The 23,175-nt window shown below is 31.7% G+C and overlaps 1 protein-coding gene across 1 annotated transcript; it reads left to right on the top strand.

The window, feature by feature from the left end:
• The first annotated feature begins 1,874 nt into the window (after positions 1-1,874).
• LOC115882616 (piggyBac transposable element-derived protein 3-like) lies at positions 1,875-3,077 on the top strand. The gene has a single exon (XM_030900809.1). It carries the CDS (start codon positions 1,875-1,877, stop codon positions 3,075-3,077), a length of 1,203 nt encoding a protein of 400 aa, XP_030756669.1.
• Positions 3,078-23,175: the final 20,098 nt, after the last annotated feature.

Raw genomic sequence — 23,175 nt, 5'->3', positions numbered from 1 at the left:
TATAGGTACGAATAAATCAACAAACTTTTTTCCTTTACACAAAAACTAATATACTTCGGATGTAGTCTTCTAAACCGTACACTTTTCATTTCTCTATTATAACCCCCGAGCAATAAATATATCTCGGCGGGGGCAAAACTCAGCTTAAAGGTCAATCTAAGAGGGCCGAAGAAGCTATCAATATTGTTAGAAATTTCTCCTCGTAATTTATAGAGTTTGCCACCGAGGCGTTCCTTATCAAAGTCAATTTATTACTGGATTAAGTAAAAATGAGACGCTCCAGAAGAACTTCTTCGATGCTTGACCGATAAATGGGACGACCGTTCTTCGGCTAGGTGGAGATTTGTACGAGTCCGGCGGCGGCGAGTGCATTCGGAATGGGCCATTTTTTAAATAAGGTTCGTTCCTTACGGCGTTGCGGATATCGGCCTTTTTAAAGGTTAACGGATTATCGGATATTAGATGAAGTCTTGTCGACAAATTGGTTGAACTTTGTATAAGAGCTTTTCCAGTATAAAAAAACTGAAAAGTTACTTTACAAAAAATCTAACATATTGAAGTATAATAACGGTGTTTTGCTAACGTCTCTTTTTTCGAGTTTTAAACTTATTTATGTGAGGCGTCAAGTTGCAAAACCCGCCTTATCCATTTAAAAAAAATGGGCTAATGACATATATAGTGGACCCTGAAATCTACATAAACATAATCCCAAACTGCAGTACAAGTAGCCTATTCTTTTAACCCAGATACGGCCACCGTCCTTTTAAAAGCCAAGTTACAGATTTCTGTAATACTCAACTTTAACTCCTTGAATGCAGATGGCACATTATGAATTTGTTTAGAGATAATATTATTCCGTTAATTTAACCACCACATGTTATATTTTCACTTGTTAGTGTGTGAAAATTACACTTTATTGAGTTCGACTTTTTTCAGTGTGTGACATGAATAATTCGAGGTAAGTCCTATGTATGTTACTGTATTTTTGTCATCAATTAGAACGTTGGTTTTTGTTAATAAACACCTAAAAAACGTTCCCATGTAAAAGCTTGGTTATGGTGAAATATGTGCCGACAGTTGGAACTGAAAATATCTGCATGTTCTTTTTAAAGGACAGTGGCCAAATCTACTATAACAAAACTACATTCCATGAGTTGTTGGAGGAAATTGCAAATCTCGATGCAGAAATACCGAATAATATTTACATATTGCCTCCTGAGAATGCAAATGAAGAAATCACAGATGAAGATTCCGGGGATGAAGAGACCGTGAAACGACAAGTGTGCCAGTGTTAGCGGTAGAGGACGAGGAAGAAGAGAAGATGCTTTCGATTGAAACAAGTATCTTCAAGGATCCCAAGAAAAGAAAGCATGTAAAGATTAGGAGGACTGAGGAAAATGTAGATGAAAAAAGAAGGAAAATGAAAACATTAGAAAATAGGATAATAACACCTGCATCCTCATCAATTCTGCGTGCCGAAGTACAAGTAAGTTTTGAGGAACGTACTCAAACTCCGGAACCTCAAACTCCGGAACTAGAGATCGATCTTTGGGATAGTGAAGATGATTTACCTTTGTCCGTTTTCCGTACTAAAGAAACTGGCTCGAAAAAAAAAGCGCATTTACAAATGGTTGCAAGCAGACATAAATTCAGATTTTTCTTTGTGGAATAATATTTATGGACCAAAAATATCCTACACGCCTTTAGAGGCATTTCATTTATTTTTTGACTCTGAAATCATCGCTATGTTGGTGCATTATAGCAATCTATATGCTACGTCTCATAACCGCAATGGAGACATTTCTGGCAATGAAATGCGCTGTTTTTTAGGGGTACTCTTGCTTAGTGGGTATTCTGGTCATCCTAGGCGTGAAATGTATTGGGAGAAATCCAAAGATACAAATAACCAACTTGTTTGTGAAGCCATATCTAGGAATAGGTTCAAGTATATTATACAAAATTTACATTGCTGCGACAATAATAATTTGTTGAATACTAATGATAAGTTTGCTAAGATTCGCCCTCTTATTGACGCACTAAATAAAAGATTTATCGACTTTGCACCCTTTCAGGAGAATCATAGTGTAGATGAAAGTATGGTTCCATATTTTGGACGCCATGGAACCAAGCAGTTCATCAAAGGAAAGCCCATCAGATGGGGTTATAAGTTTTGGGCCGGTACTACGAAAACTGGTTATGTTGAATGGTTTGAGCCTTACCAGGGTTCGACAACAATTATTGCGGATGAATATAAAGAATTAGGTCTTGGAGCTAGTGTAATTCTACAGTTTGCTCATGTTCTTCAAGAAAGATTTCCCAATACTCCGTTCCACTTATATTTTGACAATTTTTTTACTACACTTGCTTTGTTGGAAAAACTGACAGATATGGGTTTGAAGGGAACTGGAACTATCAGAGAAAATCGTTTAGGCAAAGAGTGCATTTTGACTCATTCTAGCATTTTGAAAAAAAAAGATAGAGGTTTATTTGAATTTTGTACTTCAGATGATAACAAAATAATCTTATGCAAGTGGCATGACAATAGTGTTGTCACGATTGCTTCAAATGCCACCAAAGTTATGCCAACTTTACCTGTAAAACGATTTTCTCAGAAAGAGAAGAAAAATGTATATGTTCCCCAACCTCATGCTATAAAAAAATATAACGAGAATATGGGAGGGGTTGATAGAGCGGACCAGAACATTAGTCTATATAGAACGTCAATAAGAGGAAAAAAATGGTATTTTCCCCTAATTTGCCACTGTCTAGATATGGCTTTACATAACGCGTGGCAGCTTTATCGAGAAAGTAATGGCAAAAAGGACCATTTACATTTCAGGCAGTCAGTTGCTCTCGGTATTTTAGAAACTTTTAAAAAATCATCGAAAAGAGGCCCTAGTCGCAATTCTGCTAATTTACATGAGCATTCGAGATATGACCGACTAGACCATTTAGTTACTTATCAAGAAAAACAGACAAGGTGTGGTATTTGTCATAAAAAATGTAATTTCACCTGTCAGAAATGTGAAATTGCATTACATCCTAAAAATTGTTTTGTGAGTTATCATACAGCTTAACATTTTGTTCTATTATATTCATTTGCTTTTCTAATAAACGCTTATCAAAGAAGGTTGTGTATTTGTCCATCGTCCTTTTAAAAGAACACCTGTTTTTGAAAAAACCTGCAAATATTTTTGAAAAAACCGCCTACTACATCTAATATAATATACCAATTATATTTAGCACTAAAAAAACATAATATCAACTAATTTGAAAATTAATAGTTTTGGCCTTATCTGGGTTAAACAAAAAATTGTAAATTTTTTTTGTATTTGCAAATTTTTAATTTTGTAATGACATTTAGAGCACTTATATTGACATAAAATGTATTATTGTATTTTTAACACAGCATAATAATTTCTGGTAAATATTTTGCTTTAACATAGAGCAACCATTTAATCTACAGTCAGGACAAAAAAAAATACAATCTGTACTTCCGCGCCAATCCAATAGAATGTTTCAAATACATAATTACAAACCGTTTATTGCTAAATGGCATCCTATATTCAGTCATGTACGGATGCCAACCGATAATGATAGAACGATTTGAAAAATGCTATTATTTCGAAATTTTACGCTGATATAAACGATTTCCTTTTTATCGCATTTGTAGAAGCCAATTATTACACTGGTCTGAAAATCGACACGTAAATATGTATGTTACACCGTAAATTATGACTGATTACTGACGGAGCGAAAATAGGAACCGAAAAAAGAAAACAAAAAAAATATTTTCACACATCTTTATAAAAACATTCGTTCGCCTGTCTATTGTCTGAAAGAGAGAGCTATTAAAAGGGCAATCAATAACCGGCAGACACACAAACACGTTATTTTGACAGCCGCTAATATTTCAAACTTATTTTCGCCACCAGATCGAGTTGCATTACAATTTCAAATCTGTCGATCTAGGCAATACATCCTACATGATGAATTATACTTTCGAACCTGCATCTATTTCGAGAATTCTTATTCTGCTTTATCGTATATATTATAGATTATTTCTTAATAATACTAAATAAATATAAACTTCGAATCAAAGCTCTAAACTATAATAGTAAATTAGTTTAATTCATTTCAACTACAAAGTTAATCTTATCTTTTCTATTTTGTAATAGAATTATTTTGTTTAATCTTTTTGTCAATTTTAAATTAGACTTTTTGATGTTACAGGAGAATTTTACACCTACTACATAAATTAATATTTAATAAGAAATATGTATCATATGCTGAGTAATTACGTCTCATTTATAGCTAATTGTTTTTAAGTAATATAATAATTACTAAATTAAACTTATGAATAATATCAAACTATAAGCGATACTAAGTAAAGTTCTAGTTGTGTAATCGAGGGCGTAATTTTTAAACTCATCGTTGTCAACCATGGACATACATATTCGGCGCCGAGCTGACTAATTGGAATTTAAATTCCCAGCTCGGGATTCAGAGTGGTAACTCTGCTGTACAAAATGTCAAATTGCCACATGGATTTATTTATTTTCTGGCATTAGTTTTGTAAAAAGTAAGTTTTTGGTTTAAAGAAGTTTTGTTGTGATACTTTAAGCTTAAACATTTTTACTAGCAGCCCATGCAGTTAAACTTTGTTCTTTTTAGAAGCTCTTTTAGTGCGAAGTGTACAAAATAGATGAATAGCCGTTGCAAAAAACTCATCGCAACATTGTTAGATTATTTTCAACGGGAAAGTAGTAGTAGTAATGGCCCTTTATGTTCCTTAAGTGCTATTAAGAAGGTGAGTTTTGTTGATGTACATAATAACTGTCTATATTATCATCATCATCATCATGTAGCCATCGTTGTCCCCTGCTGAACGTAGGCCTCCTCCATATTTCTCCATGTCTGTCGATTTTGGGCCGTCATCATCCAATTTCCAGCAATCCTCTTTACATCATCGGTCCAGCGTGTCGGTGGTCTGCCTCTGCTACGTTTATCTGCTCGAGGTCGCCATTCTAACAATCTAGTCCACCTGTCTTTAGATGTTCTCGCCACATGACCTGCCCATCTCCATTTCATTCGAGTTACGTGTTCCACTATGTCTTTAATTTTGGTTTTTTGTCTGATAGTGTTATTAGGAATTTTGTCTCTTTTAATTATTCCAAGCATGGCTCTCTCCATGGCTCTCTGGGCTACTCTTAAATTTTCTGCTGACTTTTTCGTTAATGTTAGAGTTTCCGCTCCATATGTAATTACCGGCAAGACGCATTGTTCATAAACTTTCCTCTTTAAGCATATGGGTATATCACTTTTAAAGGTCTCCCGCAGTTTGCCAAAAGCAGCCCAACCCAAACCTATTCTGCGCTGTATCTCGTGTGTTTGGTTGTTCTTTCTGATTTTTTTGTATTTCGTGCCCCAGATATTTGTATATATGTGTTTCTTTTGTCTATATATTTGTAATTAATTTATTTTTGTTTCCTAGAATATTTTGATTACAAGAAAATATATAAAAAGTGGGCAACGCTTTGCCGGTCAAGCTTATTCAGCCGACTAAAAATTTATTTTGTAAAATCTATATATTATTATCATATTCTCAATATTTGCTTTTTCATTTCTGTCCTTTCCTCGTCTTTTTCTCTATCTCTGTCACTTTCGTTCCTTATACCCTGTCTCTTTCCATCTCATTCTCTCTCTCTGCGCAATATTCATAATTTGCCGGGCGGGAAGTGAACGCCAATATCGAATGTTTGCCAGAAATTTACTAGCTTTGACGAAATTTAATAAAAGACCACCCCGGTTTATCAGTGTGATATCCATCCTCCCGTTTTACATAATCCCTGGAATTGTGTGATGTAAAACAGGACAAGGAAATTGATTTTTTATGTAAATTTTCGGCGTATCGTTGAAGACTTTGCCGGGGGGCAAAAAACGATGTAGAATTAGTCGGAAATTTAATTTTTCGTTTCTTATTTGATCGAGAAAACTTTATTATCGCGGAAAATTATACAAGGTACGTCGAGTTTTTACGCGGAAACTTTATTGCAGTTGGACAAAAAGTAACTTTTTTAATTATTCGATGAAAAGGTTAATCAGATTTGAGGTCTTGAGTAAGAAAACTAGCAATGTCGAAAATAAAATATTGAATAATTCTGCTCAAAAACTCAATAAGTTTTTTTTAATATAGAACAGTTTCTAATAGTATACACTGAGTCCTATATAAGAATACAGAGTACAGGAATGTTGCAAATCAGGAAAGAAACAAAGATGATTAAATTAGAAAATAGTTAAACGTAAAATTCAATAACACAGTAGTGAAACTATTTAAATCGTTTGTTATCTCTCCGTATATTAAATAAACATTTAATAAGAAATGCGTCTCATATGTTGGGTAATTATGTATATTATACAAGGTCCGGCAATAGTGCGTCGGGCATTGGTAGCTTCTAGAATAAAAACTTGGGAATATTGTTTATATTCTGGATGTATTGCAGAAAAATATTTTAACTTCTATAGGGTGGCTCAAAAAAGTTTGAGTGGATCGGGATGATTTTTTTTTAAATGGAACACCCTGTATGTTATTGCGTTTTTGGCTTCCTTTCAGATCACTTTACATAATACTAAGATATGAGTAAATATATTTCGATAGTTTCGTAAATATTGATAAGTAAATAAAGAATATATATTTTTCAGCTTTTCTTAAAAAAATTATTAATTATTAAAAATACAAATACGTAGGCGGGGATAATTTTATTAATTAGTTACAGATTATTAATCACCTCATTTGCTCTTTTAAGAATTTCAGGCGGTATAGACTCATCATTTGGTGTTTCAAGCATTTCAAGCGATATAGATTCATCATTATCACTTTCATCAGTTTCCGGAATCCAGTCGGGATTATTACTCATGTTTTCTTTCTTTCCATTTTTTTAGCTTATTAAAACGCGAGTCCAAAATAATTTATTTAAATGTCAACCTCACTTCATGCTCACTTCTTTAATATTGACACTTCGAGACTGTCTTTTTTGCTTATCAAAAATAATATATAGTGTGTTCGATTAAAAAAAAGCAAAGAAAAATTATTTTATATTTTAGAAATCTTGGCGTAGAATTTTGAACACACTGTATGATTTAAGATCAATGTAAAAAATGCGTTTTGAACTGCATAACATTTTCTAAAAAAATATTTATTAAATTTTTTTATTATTCCAAGACAATTGAACAAAACTGTGCTTGAGAAATTCTGCACTAAAATATAGACGCATTATTGCCGAAACTCGGTACAAATAGGTGCTACCGATAAATTCTACCGCGATGCATCATTATAAAATATTATTTGTGTTTAATAACCACGGAATATATTATTCCTAAAGCAATTAAGCGAAGATTTATGGCCGGTATTGATAGGGTATTTTATTGGGCTTAAAAGGGAATACGGCCATTAAACCAATCTGGCCGTATTGACTAACCTCAAATTTGCTTATTACATTACCGAACTAGATTTTAATAGTGGGACTAGTCTAAATAGAATTTAGTGGTCAGAACCGTTGACACACATTATTTGAATTTATCGGGAAGTAATGGTCTGTTTGAATTTATGGAAGAAAGTTATAGTACAGAAAATGATAAATATAATTAGATTTGGATTAGATATTTGAGGTTACCATCGGGCTGTACTTCTCTGTAACCTTTTCAGATCTATTATTGTCTTGTTCTGATAGAACTAGGTTACATTCTCCAGTCCTATCCTTTTCAAAAATTCTAGCAACTTGACTTTTTGACATATTTGTTGACAATTTGACATATTATGTTGATATAGAAAATAAAGTTTATTTTTACGCGTGGAATCTTCCCACAAGAGATCGCACGTATTTTTTGAAACACCCTATATTTGATTGGATTATAACAGTTTCTCTTTTAGAAGATAACCTATCTTTCATTATATCTTTTAATTGTTGCGGATTACTTTATTGTCTATATTGCATGAATGTTGACACTTTTTTTGTTTAGTGTTCGTTTATTTTGTGCTAATCAAATTGTATATGTTTTAAAGGATGTTTCTTTCTTTTCTGAAACGTCTCGTTTGTATGAAATATTGTTAGTTCTAAATTGTACTGTGGATTAATACAAAATACAACTGAAAACAAAATCTGGTTACAGCTGTAAACGACGACAAGAAAAATACCCAGTAATTATTCCGCAACTGCTCAAACCGTCCCTAAAATTAGACACCTAATTTAAACTAAACGTTACAATTATTCTCGTGTTGTACAAAACGTAATTATCGACTTCGGCAATCCCTTTTGTTTTTGTCCAACGACCGGTTCGGCCTTTGTTTCAATTTATGGCACTATTCTGGTCCCTTACATTTCCGCCGACGTCGACATATATAATATTAGGAACTGAGCTACCGAATTGCGTGTTTGGGTTGGAGAAGACGGTGCGAAGACAACCGCTATTACATTAACATTTCAAACATACCTACTGATTAATGATATAAATCACAGGTTATTAACTCTCAGCTGGTTATCTTTTAATGGAGCCTAAAAATCCGACTTGTTACGTAGCACAAGATAAACTAATATCTAGGCAGGAGATCTATGTAAATGATTGTAAGTTGGCAGGCTGGTTGTGAATAGGCTGTGATTTTTTTTGAATGATTCATACCTGTGGAGGCCGCCATCTATATATTTTTAACTGGTTTGAAGAGTAATAACTTTTTGTCCGTACCTGTATAGAACGACTGAACAAATAATATACATTTACGACGTTTTTTACGTAAAAAAGGCCTCTTCGTAAAAAATCGTTACTAATAATGGTTTTCGATATATTTGGAATCGAAATTAACAATACCTGTCATCTTTTATAATACCAATAACTGTGACATTTGACAGCGTATTGACATTGGTGATTTTGATAATTCGCAATAAAACTTCACAAAAAACCCTACAATTTGTTTTGTAATGTGTGTTTTAACTCCAAAAATAAAAGAGTGATAGCCTCTTATAAATGGGAAAATAAAATTCTAACACTTTGCTAAAAGAATTTGCTTGAATTTACTCTTACCTAAAAAATGAAATTTAAAAACACTAAGCTAATACCAAGTTTTAAAATAAAAGTTATTTTCTCTTAAACTAAAACCATTGAAACTCAAACGCATATTCGGCGAATCTCTTCAAGTTTTTAAAAGTAAAAAGTTTGTCCCGAAATCTTCGCCAACTCCTTCAAATTGAAATCGGACGATTAATATTTCATGGACGCCTCGTATACAGCCCATTTTTACAGTCTATCAAACAAGAGCGTGCCTCGCATATCCTTCGTTCGAAAACGGGGTAAAAGTGCCGAAATGTCGTAGAGATAGGCCTGAATATTCCGCCAGAATAACGTGTAGAAAAGGTCTATACGATTACGTCGAAGACTCGGGTGTCAGGATGACACTTTTAGGCATAATGAATGCCACGTGCTCTGGAACGGGTCTAGAACGCTCTTTGTTGGAGAGCAATAAAATAAAGAGATAAAAGGAGGTATAAGAAATTGCGCCCCTGTATTATTTAAAGGGGTAATCTGTAGGGAAGTGAGAGCTTGGTTAAAATATTTAATATTACGAAAAGCGCCTAGGTTTAGCTTTGTATTTCCCAGTTTGTTAATTGAAATAGTTTAAACATTAGATAAATAATATAAATAAACAAACTATAATACTGCTGAAGGTTAAAGTATCCAAGATAGATAAACAAGATGTGAACAAAAATAGGTATGTTGCTACTTTTTAATTATACAAGATGTTTCAAAAAATATGTGCTATCTCTCGTGGTAAAATTCCTTAGGTAAAAGTAAGATTTATTTTTCATATCGACATATAGGTCCGATTCTGCTTTGTTTCGTAGCTACAGGGTGTTAATGTCTTAATATTTTTCCGATTTATTATAATTTTCTTCAAAGTACTTCTAGTGATTCGAACTAAATTTTCTGATTTGAGGCTTTTTGGAATGCCCAGTCACCCTGTATGTAAAGAACGTTAAAATATTCTTTTAAATGGCATATATTTTCTTCAAAAAAATTGTTGTTATCTGTATAATAATTATAAAACAAATAAAACAAATAAAACAATGCAATAATTAAAAAGTTACGATTTTTTGAAAAAAGAATAAATATTAAAATGTCACCTCTGTTCAAATAGCAGCTGGAGATAAATTATGACTAATTTCCAGTAAAACTAGAACAATAAACAGTAGATTTTTATACCCGTAACAAGCATTTAGTTAGGCTAACGCGAAAAAAATATTGACCCAATTAAAATCTTTTGTTTATGCATTGTGCACGAATAGTGTACAATTGTGCATTATATTTATTAACCAAGTCGCAGAACCATTAAAAAACCTACGAACGTCATCATAAAATATTTTTCTTTCAACGTAAAAACGAGGTAAATTAGCAAAATAAACAAAACAGGTCCTGTGTGAGAGAGATAAAAATAGAAAATAAAATAACCCAAATATACAGCTCGAAACATAAAAGAGTGTTGAATTTTAGCGAGTCCCTTTTTGTAGCTCACAAGGTTAATTTACGTATTTCGTTTTTTAGTGGCCCTTTCCATGTTTTACGAGTAAAATAAAACGTCACAATAGCGGCATGAAATAAAAAGAGCGGAAAAGAAATAAACAGCAAGAGAAAAAAGCCGAAAAAGATAGAAATATGATGTTTCTGCTATTGCGCTTAGTAGCACCATCATCAAAAGAGAGAAACATAAACAAAGAGAAGGGGATTTTGTCTGCGGTACGGCGGTATTTGCAGGTGTATCAAAGCGGTAGTCTTTGTTTGCAGTGAGAGAATTCGAAAAATGTTTTTGAGTGTGTGTTTCGAATATCAACAATAAAATGGAAATATTTTTCGAAGTTGTATAGAGTACGTGCTTGTTGTTTCGTACAAGAAATATAAAGTTAATATTTGTACAGCACGGTTTTTTACTTATTAAAAAAAATCAACTTCCAAAAATATCTTTTGTATCTACTAAAACAGTATTGCAAGATGAATAGGCCTCTAAAGCTGTTTATTATTAAAATAGAATAACTGATTTGGGGCTGTTTGTAATACCAAGTCACCCTGTATATAAAGATCGTTGAAATATTTCTTCAAATGGAATATATTTTCTTCCAAAAAATTGTTGTTATCTGTATAATAAAACAAATAAAAAAATGCAATTGAAAAGTTATGATTTTTTGAACAATCAAAATATATTAAAAAACACCGATTTCACCTCAATTCAAACAGCAGCTGGAGATAAATTATGACTAATTTCTAGCAAAACTAGAACAATAAACAGTACATTTTTATACCCGTAACAAGCATTTAGTTAGGCTAACGAGAAAAAAATATTGACCCAATTAAAATCCTTTGTTTATGCATTGTGCCCGAACAATGTACCATTATATTTATTAACCAAGCCGCAGAACCATTAAAAAATCTACGAACGTCATCATAAAATATTTTTCTTTCAACGTAAAAACGAGCTAAATTAGCAAAATATACAAACAGGTCGTGGGTGAGAGAGATAAAAATAAAATAAACCAAATATACAGCTCGAAACATAAAAGAGTGTTGTACGCGCTGAATTTTAGCGAGTCCCTTTTTGTAGCTCACAAGGTTAATTTACGTATTTTGCTTTTTAGTGTCCCATTCCATGTTTTACGAGTAAAATAAAACGTCACAATAGCGGCATAAAATAAAAAGAGCAGAAAAGAAATAAACAGCAAGAGAAAAAAGCCGAAAAAAATAGAAATATGATGTTTCTGCTATTGCGCTTAGTGGCACCATCATCAAAAGGGAGGAAAAATAAACAAAGAGAAGGGGATTTTGTCTGCGGTACGGCGGTATTTGCAGGTGTATCAAAGCGGTAGTCTTTGTTTGCAGTGAGAGAATTCGAAAAATGTTTTTGAGTGTGTGTTTCGAATATCAACAATAAAATGGAAATATTTTTTGAAGTTGTATAGAGTACGTGCTGGTTGTTTCGTACAAGAAATATAAAGTGAATATTTGTAAAGCACGGTTTTTTACTAAAAAATATATCTATATATAAAATAATCTTCTAAAGATTTGAACTTCTAAAAATATTTTTTTTTATCTACCAAAAAAGTATTGCAAGCTTAATAGGCAAAAATTTTAAAACAACGCAGAAAAGCTGTTTTATATTTTAGAAAGCTTGACTTGGAATGTTGAACAGCCTTCAAATGGACAGGATACAGCAAGAACGGACAACAGATGGACCACAAAGATTACAGCATGGTATCCACGAGGAATTAAGAGACCTAGAAGAAGACCAAACCTGAGATGATACCATGATATTAGGAAATTAGCAGGGATAACTTGGGCCCGCATGGCCAACAATAATCAACAATGTGCCCAACTACAAAAAGAGTATGTGAGGGAGGCTACACCATAATTGGAAACGGTTAAATAAGCTGAAAATGATGATGATATTCTTCATTTCATAGCCAACGCTGACGCCGTTTTTTTTGCGATCATACGGTAGTTGTTAACTTAATAGTCAGTCCGTAGAGTAGTAAATTTCGGTAATAAAACGAAAATCGAAAAAATACGAATCTTTTGTTGCGCGTATTCGGAGTTTGGACAATAAAACGAGAGGTTTTTCAAAGCCGTAAAGAGAGCTCGCATGTTCTTTAAACCGGAGACGTGACGTCAAAGTTTTTACAGCATCTTGAACGATCGCTTGCCGACCTAATGCGGCTTTTTCCGGGGACCGGAATTAACATAAAAGTTGCGGCGTAATCTTGGCCGCGAATTAAAAAAGTTTTTCGGTTAAGTCGGCCCACTTTTTACGTTCGTTTTGATAGTTTGACATTTGCTATGACAGCCTTATATATTCGCTTTGTCGGTTTTTCATTTATTTTCTTTTTACAAGGAACTGTAAATCATAATTTTTAGGATTATGGTAAGAGCCTGTAATGTTTCATTTCTTAACAAGAAAATAAACGAAAAGTTGTGAAAAAATATCTATTTTATTTCATTAATAATGTTATATGGTATATACAGTATGTTCCCGGATTGTCTATACAATCAAGAAAATGTCAAGAAATTTTTTATTATTGACATTTTCAAAAAAAAACATTTTTCATAAAAATGTTTCCTTGTTCTAAAATGGTTAATCCCGTTTATACTTTTTCAAATTGCTATACCATTTTAGAGAAAATTAACAAAAAACATAAAAATATGGTTTTAAGTTCAAAAAATCAAAACGCTTTGATTCGTGCTTTGATAGATTTTTATTGTTAGAATTTTAATTAACGTCATAGTTTTTTCTGTTTTAAAATGTCAATAAAATCAACAAAAAATTTATTTACTTCTATGCTACGGAAAGGGTGATAAGAGTTATCGGGAAATGTGATACTTTAATAAACACCAAAAAAGATGACGTTAATCAAAATTATTAATAACCGTCTATCAAAGAATGAAATCGAAATTATATTACCATAAAAACGCCTTTTGATTTTTAGGACTTTTATACTCTTTAGAATAAATTCAATCATGTTTTTTTTTAAATTTCCTCTAAAACGGTATAGAAATTTGGAAAATTATAAACGGATTTAACCATTTTAGAACAAGCAAACATTTTTTGTAGAATGTATTTTTCTCAAAATGTCAATAACAAAATAGTTTTTCATCTTGTAAAGACAATCTGGGGATATATTGTATATAAATAAGAATATTATAAAATTATATATTATAAAAATTGAAATAATGAGGGGAAATATACAAAAAGAACGAAAAATTAATCTCTTAAGTTATTCGACTTAAGTTAAATAATTGTAGTATAGAATTTTTAAAAGGAAAGTCCTATATTCTTTTCAATTTTTCTCTTGGATTAGAACAAAATTTGGCAGGAACCCTCGATCTGACAAATCAAACACAGGAAATCGTAATTCAATAGCAAAGGAACTACTAAAAGGACGAGATCTAGACGATCTTGCCAACCAATCTAGGCGGCACATCGTACGAATTTTACCAACAAATGGCAATTATTAGTAGCACCTTTGCGACCTCAAATGCGATTTCTGCGTTAGGTTTGTCCGATCAGGAATCTAACAAAGTCTGTCTGATGATTCGGAATAAATTCCCAAAACCGGCCGTCGAATGGTCGAAATATTTTCGGTCAGATGAACTTAATGCAGAAATTAGCACGCTTGTAGTGGCTAAGGTCTTTTTACTCTTCTCTGAATACTATTTTATTCTATATAGAACCCTATTTACTTTTAGCTCCATCTACAGATGAAGGAAGTTTGTAACTTATTTCAGTTATTTCAGTGCTTTGTGGCATTATAGCTTCTGGGAAAAAGCTAGTATTTTGCGACTAAAACAGAATTCAAAAAAATAAAAAGATAAAGACAAAAAAATAAAAAAAATAAAACAAAAAAAGATATAAAAATTATATGAAAATAAAAAGTGATTTTTGTAAAAAATACAGACAATCCATTTGCAAAAAATTGTCTGGTTCTGTGTTAAAATATACTGGATATTATTTCAGTCCTTTGTAGTCACTGAAACAGTCACACAACATTCTAAAAAATAAAAAATAACAAAAAATAAAAAGGATATAAAAATAAATAAAACAATAAAAAAATAAAATAAAAAATATATATATTTTTGTAAAATACTACAGACAAGCTATTTTACAAAAAAATGTTTGCTGCAGTGTCAAAACATAATGGCCATTTCCTTTTTACTTCTCTGTATATTATTTTATATTTTATAAAACCCTACTTTACTTTTAGCTCCATCTATAGTCACGTAGACGAAGCAAGCTTGATTGTAACATATTTCAGATGCATTAAATACTATTGCTATTAAAAACATAATCAATAAAAAAAATGTCTGCTTCTGTGTCAAAACATAATGGCCATTTCCTTGTTACTTCTCTGTATATTATTTTATATTTTATAAAACCCTACTTTACTTTTAGCTCCATCTATATCACGTAGGTGAAGCAAGCTTGATTGTAACTTATTTCAGTTGCATTAAATACTATTGCTATTAAAAACATAATCAATTTAATAGATATATCTTAAGAGCGTTTATATGTAATAAATAAGCCTACTCCCTTTAGAGCGCTGTATCGATGGGCCTATAAATCATGCAAATATTCCCTCATTGTTCCCTCCAGGCCGATTTTGCTAACTACTCCGTTAAAATACAGCCTGTCATTAAAGTGTAAACCCGCCGCAAATCATTATCCTCGGTCAGGAGTATTTACCGGATAGCAATCAATTCGAAGGTCTTTTAATAGTTAAGCAATAAGGTCAGAGTTCAGACAAAGCGTGCCAAGAGTGGCAAAGCCTGAATTCTATAAATAAAGGGAATACTAAATGCCAATTCGGCGATATGCATATGCAGTACATAGTTTCAGATAGTAACACGTAATAATACTGAAATAATTCAAGCGATTGAGAACTAAATTAGAAACAGTTTCGTGGTTCATATTCTTATTCTTTGTAGCGTTCGTTATTTTGTTTAGATTTTGTTCTGAATTATTATGTTTAATAAGTATCTTAAAAAGATATTTAAAAAAAAAATTAAATGATATAGATCGATATTTCATATATTTTTGGAAATTCGAATATAACAATAAATAATTTAATTTTTAGCAGACCATACCAACAGGCATGTGTCTGTCTGTCTGTCTGTCCGTCTGTCTGTAACACGCTAACTCAAAAACCGCTAAACCGATTTTAACCAAATTTGGTTTACACCCGAGAATCTGGCCATTAGTTTTTGGTGGGGGTGGGGGTTGGTAAGGGGGTATGGGAGGGTTAAGGAGGAGAATTAAAAATCGTAACTCCAAAATTACATTAGCTGAAACATGGTTTTCAATTTAAGATTAGGAATAATATTTGCAACAAAATTTATAATAACATCAAAATCGGAAGAGTCGCGCGGTTGAGATAAAAAAAAAATTGGAAATATTCCTTTACTTTGGAAACTAAAAATTTCCAACTTTTTTATTAACGCATATTTTAGTATGGGCGGATTATCCAACCTTTCCACAGCATTAAACTAAATATATTTGTTATTAGCTAACAACATTTTAAACAGCAAAATATTACACAACAATTAAAATTCTATCAATAAAAATCGAAACGAAATTATATTACCATAGAAACGTGTTTTTGATTTTTAAGTTTTACTGGGTCAATCATATTTTTCATGTTCTTTTAGTTTTCTCTAAATGATATGGAAATTTGGAAAAAGTATAAACGAAGATTGACCATTTAGAACAATCAATTTTTTATCAAAAATACATTTTTCTTAAAATGTCAATAATAAAATATTTTTCTATTGTAAGGACAATCAGGGCTCATACTGTATATGTACTAAAATAACTTTAAAATTCTTAAACACTTATATTTAAAAAACATATTTGATATAAATAAAAGAACATGTAAGTGACTGCATATCTGATATTTAACATGCAAATTGCGCTAAACAAGCCCAGCTTTATAAAAATTAATTTTTTATTTGCATATTTCCTCTGAATAAAACTATATGAATATTTATATAAATTTTTGATTCCTGAAAATGAATATTTACTTTAAAAATAAATATTTACAAATATTTCAAAAACTATATCTAACTTAATCAGTTGAACTATGCTTCGATATTGGTAATGATAAACTAGTGAAGTTGTTGTGTAAATACAAAGCAACCAAGCGTCTATGAGGTTTTTGCGATTTTTTTTTAATTTAATTTTTTTACCATTAGTTAAAAGCATAATTTCTTGATAATATATCAGGTAAATGATAGTACTATGATAGTATATATACATAAATAAATGATAGAGTAAAAGTCATGTTTGAATAAGAAATTAAATAAATAAGAAACATATCAGACAGTGTTTAGTATAAGCTACAAAAACCTGGAAAACCCCATTCGTAACCTGGAATTGATAACTCAGATTAAAAGACAATCGGAGAAATTTCTCCAGGATTTTAAATGGAACAATCTTCGGATCCTCACGGCGTTTTAACAAACCTGTGTCCTCAATGAACACTTCAATATGTTAGGCTAAAAAATAACAGCATTCAGATTCTGTGGGGAAAGGGAGAACACCAAAACACTTCATCACTGAGTGCACCGAGACGACAACACTTCACGTGCCATATAAACTTTGGTACGACTGACATCAGAAGATAGTGAACTCACTCTATAAAATCGTTTTTAGACACTGGTTTTTATCAAAGCCCTGAGTCTGTATGATGAGTAACTCTGAGAAAGGGAGATATGGGGTAGTCGAATTATTCAGGAATCTTCAGCGTATATTCTGAATAAAAAATAAATAAAAGTTCATTATGAAATGCTATGTCCTAAAAGCAAATTTTTGGAGATATGAAACAAGTTTCATTTTATTTCGAAATTTTTCCAAATAATTTATGAAGTAACGTCAATATTTGGATAAAACTTGGTGTTTGGGAGTTTTGACATGAAAAATTTGATTTGATGTCAATATAAAACTCCCCTACTTGTAGGGGGCGCCATCATATTTTTAACTGGTTTGAAGAGTAATAACTTTTCGTCCAGACCTGTAGCTACTATGAGAGTAAAAAATATACATTACCTTTTTACCCAAAAAATGTCTCTGGTAAAATCACTGCCTACGAATAATGGTTCTCAAGATATTTGGAATCCAAGTATCAACCTATTATCATTGACATAATTTAAACAGATTGACTAAATAGTTATTAGACTAAAATCATAAATTTGAAATGTTTTTTCTGTGTCAAAGTTCAACAGGAATTGTTTATCGTTATTTTTCGCAGAAAAATTTATTATTAATTTGAAAATATAAAAATTTTTCAAATTTATTATTTCAGTAAATAACTATCTACAAATAACTACTAAGCATTTGAGTTCTTTTGTCAATATGACATGTATTGACTATTTCCATTCTAAATATCTCGAGAACGGTTGCTTGTGGCGATTTTTACGAGACATTTTACGTGAAAGTCACGAAAATGTATATCTTTTCACTCAGTAGTTTTATACAGGTACAGAGGCTACTCTTCAAAAGGTTAAAACATGGTGGCGCCTCTATAAATAGGGTCATATTGACATCAAATCAAATCAAAAAAAACTTAATTTTCATCCATATACTGAGGTTATTTCAGAGACTGGAAAAATGACTTACACCTAATGAAACTAAGCAGGACTATACAACTGGTCGTTGATAAGCTTTGTGTGTGAGAATGTGCAGTGCCTGAATCTACAATAGTATAGAACAACAAAATATTTTTTATTTTATAAATAGCTAAATATATCGACTATAAAGAACCTTTGATCGATAACGCTGTTATTTTCCGTTACTTGCTAATTAATCAGCCAATCGTTTCAGTTAACACTTTAGCTTTTCTTTGAACTTTTCGTCGTGACTAAGCTATTTCACGTAATTTGTTTGAAGTAATCTGTCCAGAACAGTCGGGTGAACGATGGTATCGATTAGATCGGCATGCCTAGGTGGAATACCAGGTCGGTTCGCTGAATTTTGATGCGAAATTACCGAACGGCATGTTTTTAATCCGGCCTTAGTAGGGAAGCGTTCGGTTTAAATACGTCGGACATTAGATCTATGGTGGGAATATCAGAAGGAATGTTCAGTATTTTGTGAAGTGACGCAGGGTATATTATGACTGTACCAATAGCAATTTCTGGATTCTTATAAGGGTTTAGTATCTCAAATATTTTGGTTTTGGTAAAATCATCGTTGTTTATTAGGAATAAAAATTTTACTTTTGTGGAGGAGCTTTTTTAAAGACTTACAAGCGAGGCAAATAGTTGTTATACAAGACGATGAAATGGTATTTTATCGTCGATCCAGATCCAATTACGAGCGATGAATCGCAAGTGAGATTAATTAGAACTGATGGTATAATAGTCGTGTATAAAACAATATTTTTCCATAGCAAGTTAAGTTTTAAAAATATTCAAAGCTGTCTCTTTAGTTGTCAGTTTTGAGTCAATATTTTTTAATTCTCTTTCGTGTCGATTGTCGATTGAATTGGAGCCAGAAATGGCTCAAAACGAAATAAATAAATTACCAACAGATATTCAAGCTGAGGCGACAAACGCCATATCCAAACTACTTCCATTTAAATCCCAAATAACTTATGAAAAGGAAAACAAAATTTTTCAAAAAATGTAAGCAATTAAAAAACGTGCGAGAAGAAATAAATTTTTTAACCTATCCTCGCTGTTAAATTATCATTTAATCTCACCTTGCGGTTAAAGTACTATTTTATCTACTATTTTGATAGATATAAGGCAATTTTAACAGTTGCTATGGAAAAAAAGTAATTTTTACTGCAAATAGAACATGCCACTTTTTCAAACGCCAGAAATATTTTTTTGAACAACTTCAAACGTTGCAAATACTATAAAAGAATTACACCTTGCATGTAATTATATATCGAGAAATTGTAGTTACACTCGTCGAATTTGACAGTCTGTGTCGGTTTAATAATATATTTTCGTACTTTTGTGCTTAGGCGTAAAAGTGCTTTACTTCTATGCCTAGGCGTTAAAATTACTTTTTTTAAATTGTCAATCACGTCCCAAAAATTAATACTTTTGTGACGTTTGAAAAAAAAAAGAATTTAAGAGACGTCGAAGCATAGATAAGATACTATATAATATAAAATAGATAGGAAACTCAACACATTTTGTTCGGACCGAGCGGTGGCGCCATCTCGTGGGTCTAGTAACGAAATAAAACATAAATTTAAAACGTGTAGTTTCTATTTTTTTCGGATTTTTCCATTTATTCAAGTAAATTGATTCAAGAAAGAACCAATTTACTCGAATAAATGGACTTAAGTTAAAATGACACAGGGGATATATCAAAAACACAGAAAAAAACTATAAGAAACCATCTTTATTGAACTGAATATAATAACAAAAACAATACAAACATTATAATAATAAAATATATCTAGATCTATTAGGGCAACCTATTTTACAATTAATTAACAATCTTAAAGGAAGGGAAACTATCTTGGTTTGTACTATGTAACACGTGTTAACACTTACTATTTGATTCTTCGGAAACATATGCATTTGGGCATCTTTTTGGTAATTCTTACAGCCAGTAACACAACACTTAAAAACCACTGTCTACGGTTAAAAAATATGAAAAAAACACAAGAACAGAGTCGTATAAAAATCAAAAACAAATTTAAAACACGATCTACGGATAACGGGCAAAATAAAATATAAATTGACAAATTTTGACAGGTTAAATTATACATTTGACGGTAAAAGCCAGGTAAAAACAGGTAACATTTTAAATTTTGTAATTTTTTTTTGCTTATTGCGCCCCCTCGTGCGTCTAGTACTGGACCTTCGGCTACAGCCTGTCACTTCCATAAGAGTTTCCTAGGCATGCGTCGAAGTCTTCTCGAAGTTTTTTGCTTCTGACAATAAAGGAGATAATTTACAATTTTGTTTGTAAAAGCCATTGACAAGTTGGCTTGTTTAGACTCTAAACAATGACATTTAATAAAAAATAATATTTTTGAAGAGAAACTTCTTTACGCGCCTTGGGAGTAAAAATTCAAGGCCGCGACACACTAGCTAGCGTCAGGAAAAGTGGTAACATCAGTGTTACCACAACTACCCCATTCGGGTTCATCTACCCCTTTGTAAAACAATTTAACTCGCTCTGGGTAACGATCTGTACTATACACGGTAAGAAAATCACTGTAATAAACTTCATACTGTACCTGTGCACCAATACGCTCTGGTTGTGTGCTAGGAAGTAAATTTTCATGGATATTTTCATCGACAGGTTTGTAGCTTCTGAATAACGGTCTAGGTAAAGCATCTAGCTCAGCTGCCAGCTTAGAATTATAATTATTAGGGTTAGTAACTCGCATTTTCATTGGAATACATTGTAATGTTTATTTCAAACCAATAATCAACGAGAATATTCGTATAATTTAACAAAATTACTGTAAACCACTAAAATTACGAATTGTTGGTTAGGTTCAAAATTATTTCTCTTCTTAAATAAATTTATGCGTTAACATTATTAGGCACTTGTATAAAAGTGTGTATTTTGGGTGGTATTCCACAAAATTTTCAGGCTATTGAGGAAACAGAAAATGTACAAATAACAGAAATAAATTGAAAATAATATTTATATTAAAACAGCATTATAAGTCACCTTTTCGAATATGTCCTTCAAATCCTTCAGTTTAATAGCTGTTAGTAAGAAGTTTCAAATATGCGCATATAGGGCACACACAATTTTTTTGTATTTCTATTTCAACAGGCGAAATATGGCCCTATACGGCCTTTGTTTCCAGAAATCAACCTGCCACAATGGTTTAAACTTTATTAACCAATTTTTCAATTACAATCGATCAAACAGAAAACAACATATAAATAATAAAACATCAATATCCTAACTGACTACTGTGTATATAATTTAAATCGATTTGTCGAGTAAACTTTAAATATTAAAAATGCAACAGCGAATCGTATATATAAAACAAAACTTTGCCAGTCCCTCGGTGCGCGATATGACAAAGCCAGATAATTTAAAAATTATACCGTCGCATCTACGCAAGGAAAAATTAAAAAATTCACCCCGTCTGTCGACGAGGGACCCGATATTCAATCTATATCGGACTGGCAAAGCCAATTTTTCCTCCGATTCTAATTAAATATTCATCGATAGAGAACGAGAGGATCGGCAGAACCAATAAAAAATATACCGGCAAAAAATCTCGAACAACGACACAGCGAAAACATGAGCAGCGAAGGGAAGTATTCTATAGGGTGGTTCGATATGAGTGTCTCATCAGAATTAATTTAATATCTAACAAAATATTTATATTATAATAGTGTATACCATGTCTTGCTTCATTTCTTGACAACAAGGTATCAAAATTCATACAGAAGGTTCAATCTCCAAATTATTATATTCTGTAAAAAATACAGAACAGAGGAATGTAATCTATAGAGCCGTACTGGCTCATCTAATGAAAGGCAAGATAAATAATGGCTAAACATTTGTGGCGTTATAATTTTCTGAAAAAATCCTTTAGGAAGGTATTTACAATAGCAAAAAATATGACGTTAATTAAAATTCTATAAATAACAATCTATCAAAGAACAAAAACCAAAAAAATGTCTATATCTATTTGGCGCTCTTCAAAAATATTTCAAATGACTAAGAAACATTTTTTTTTATAATTTATAATTTTGTAGATTTTTTCTTCAGTGTAAGTGGCAAAATACCCATAGGACTTTTTTGAAGAAACGAAAAGGGAATTATATTACCATAGAAATGGGTTTTGATTTTTAGGACTTCAAATTCAACCATTTTCATGTTCTTTTTAATTTTCTCTAAAACCGTATGTAACTTAGGAAAATTTAAAAAAATAATTGAAATTGAAAAGTATATAAATTATAATTAGTAATAAAAAAATCCCTTGTAAAGTTCCGTTTACCGTATTTGCAACTGAAGGGGAATTCTTAAAGAAAAATGAAAAAAAAAGAAATGAAAAAATGATAAATATTAAAAAATAAAAAAACAAATAAAAATAAATATATTAAAAAAAATAGAAAAATAAAAAAAAATAAAAAAAATTGAAAAAATTAAGAAAAGAAGAAGAAAAAAAAGTGTTAAAAAATGAAAAAATTATGAATATTAAAAAATAACAAAAAGAAATAAAAATAAAAATATTTAAAAAATAAAAAGAAAAAAAATTAAGAAAAAAAAATTAAAAAAGTGTTTTTACAAAAATATCTTAATTATTTATTACTATTATATATTTCCATTTCTGGTTTTACCCACGATTTTTCCAAGACAGACAAGATGTGTCGAGACCACTCTGTATTTATTTATTTGTTCCACGTTGGTGTTATGCCTGCTCCGCGGCTGGGGAAATAAAAAAGTCGGAATTAGATCCGACGCGGACGCGAATAAACATACGGGATTCGATTATTGTTCGTAGGCGTCCCGTAGACGCTTTCATTAGATTATCGGGCGACCGGCTAAAAATTGGATCGACCGACTGTTCCGACTCTTGCCGACGCGAAACAACTCCCAATTAAAATTAAATTGTGTCTGCTGGCCCGCGAGGGAATGTTTGGCCGTGGCGC

This window comes from Sitophilus oryzae, unplaced genomic scaffold, assembly GCF_002938485.1.
Source record: "Sitophilus oryzae breed Bouriz unplaced genomic scaffold, Soryzae_2.0 scaffold_178_pilon_pilon, whole genome shotgun sequence".
In the NCBI taxonomy this organism is placed as follows: domain Eukaryota; kingdom Metazoa; phylum Arthropoda; class Insecta; order Coleoptera; family Curculionidae; genus Sitophilus; species Sitophilus oryzae.
Note: the sequence above shows the minus strand (reverse complement) of the source record. Positions and strands in the feature narration are given on the sequence as shown.

Bases quoted from the DNA above. Each gene is read 5' to 3' on its own strand.
- LOC115882616 (XM_030900809.1), top strand. From the start codon at position 1,875: ATGTATTGGGAGAAATCCAAAGATACAAATAACCAACTTGTTTGTGAA.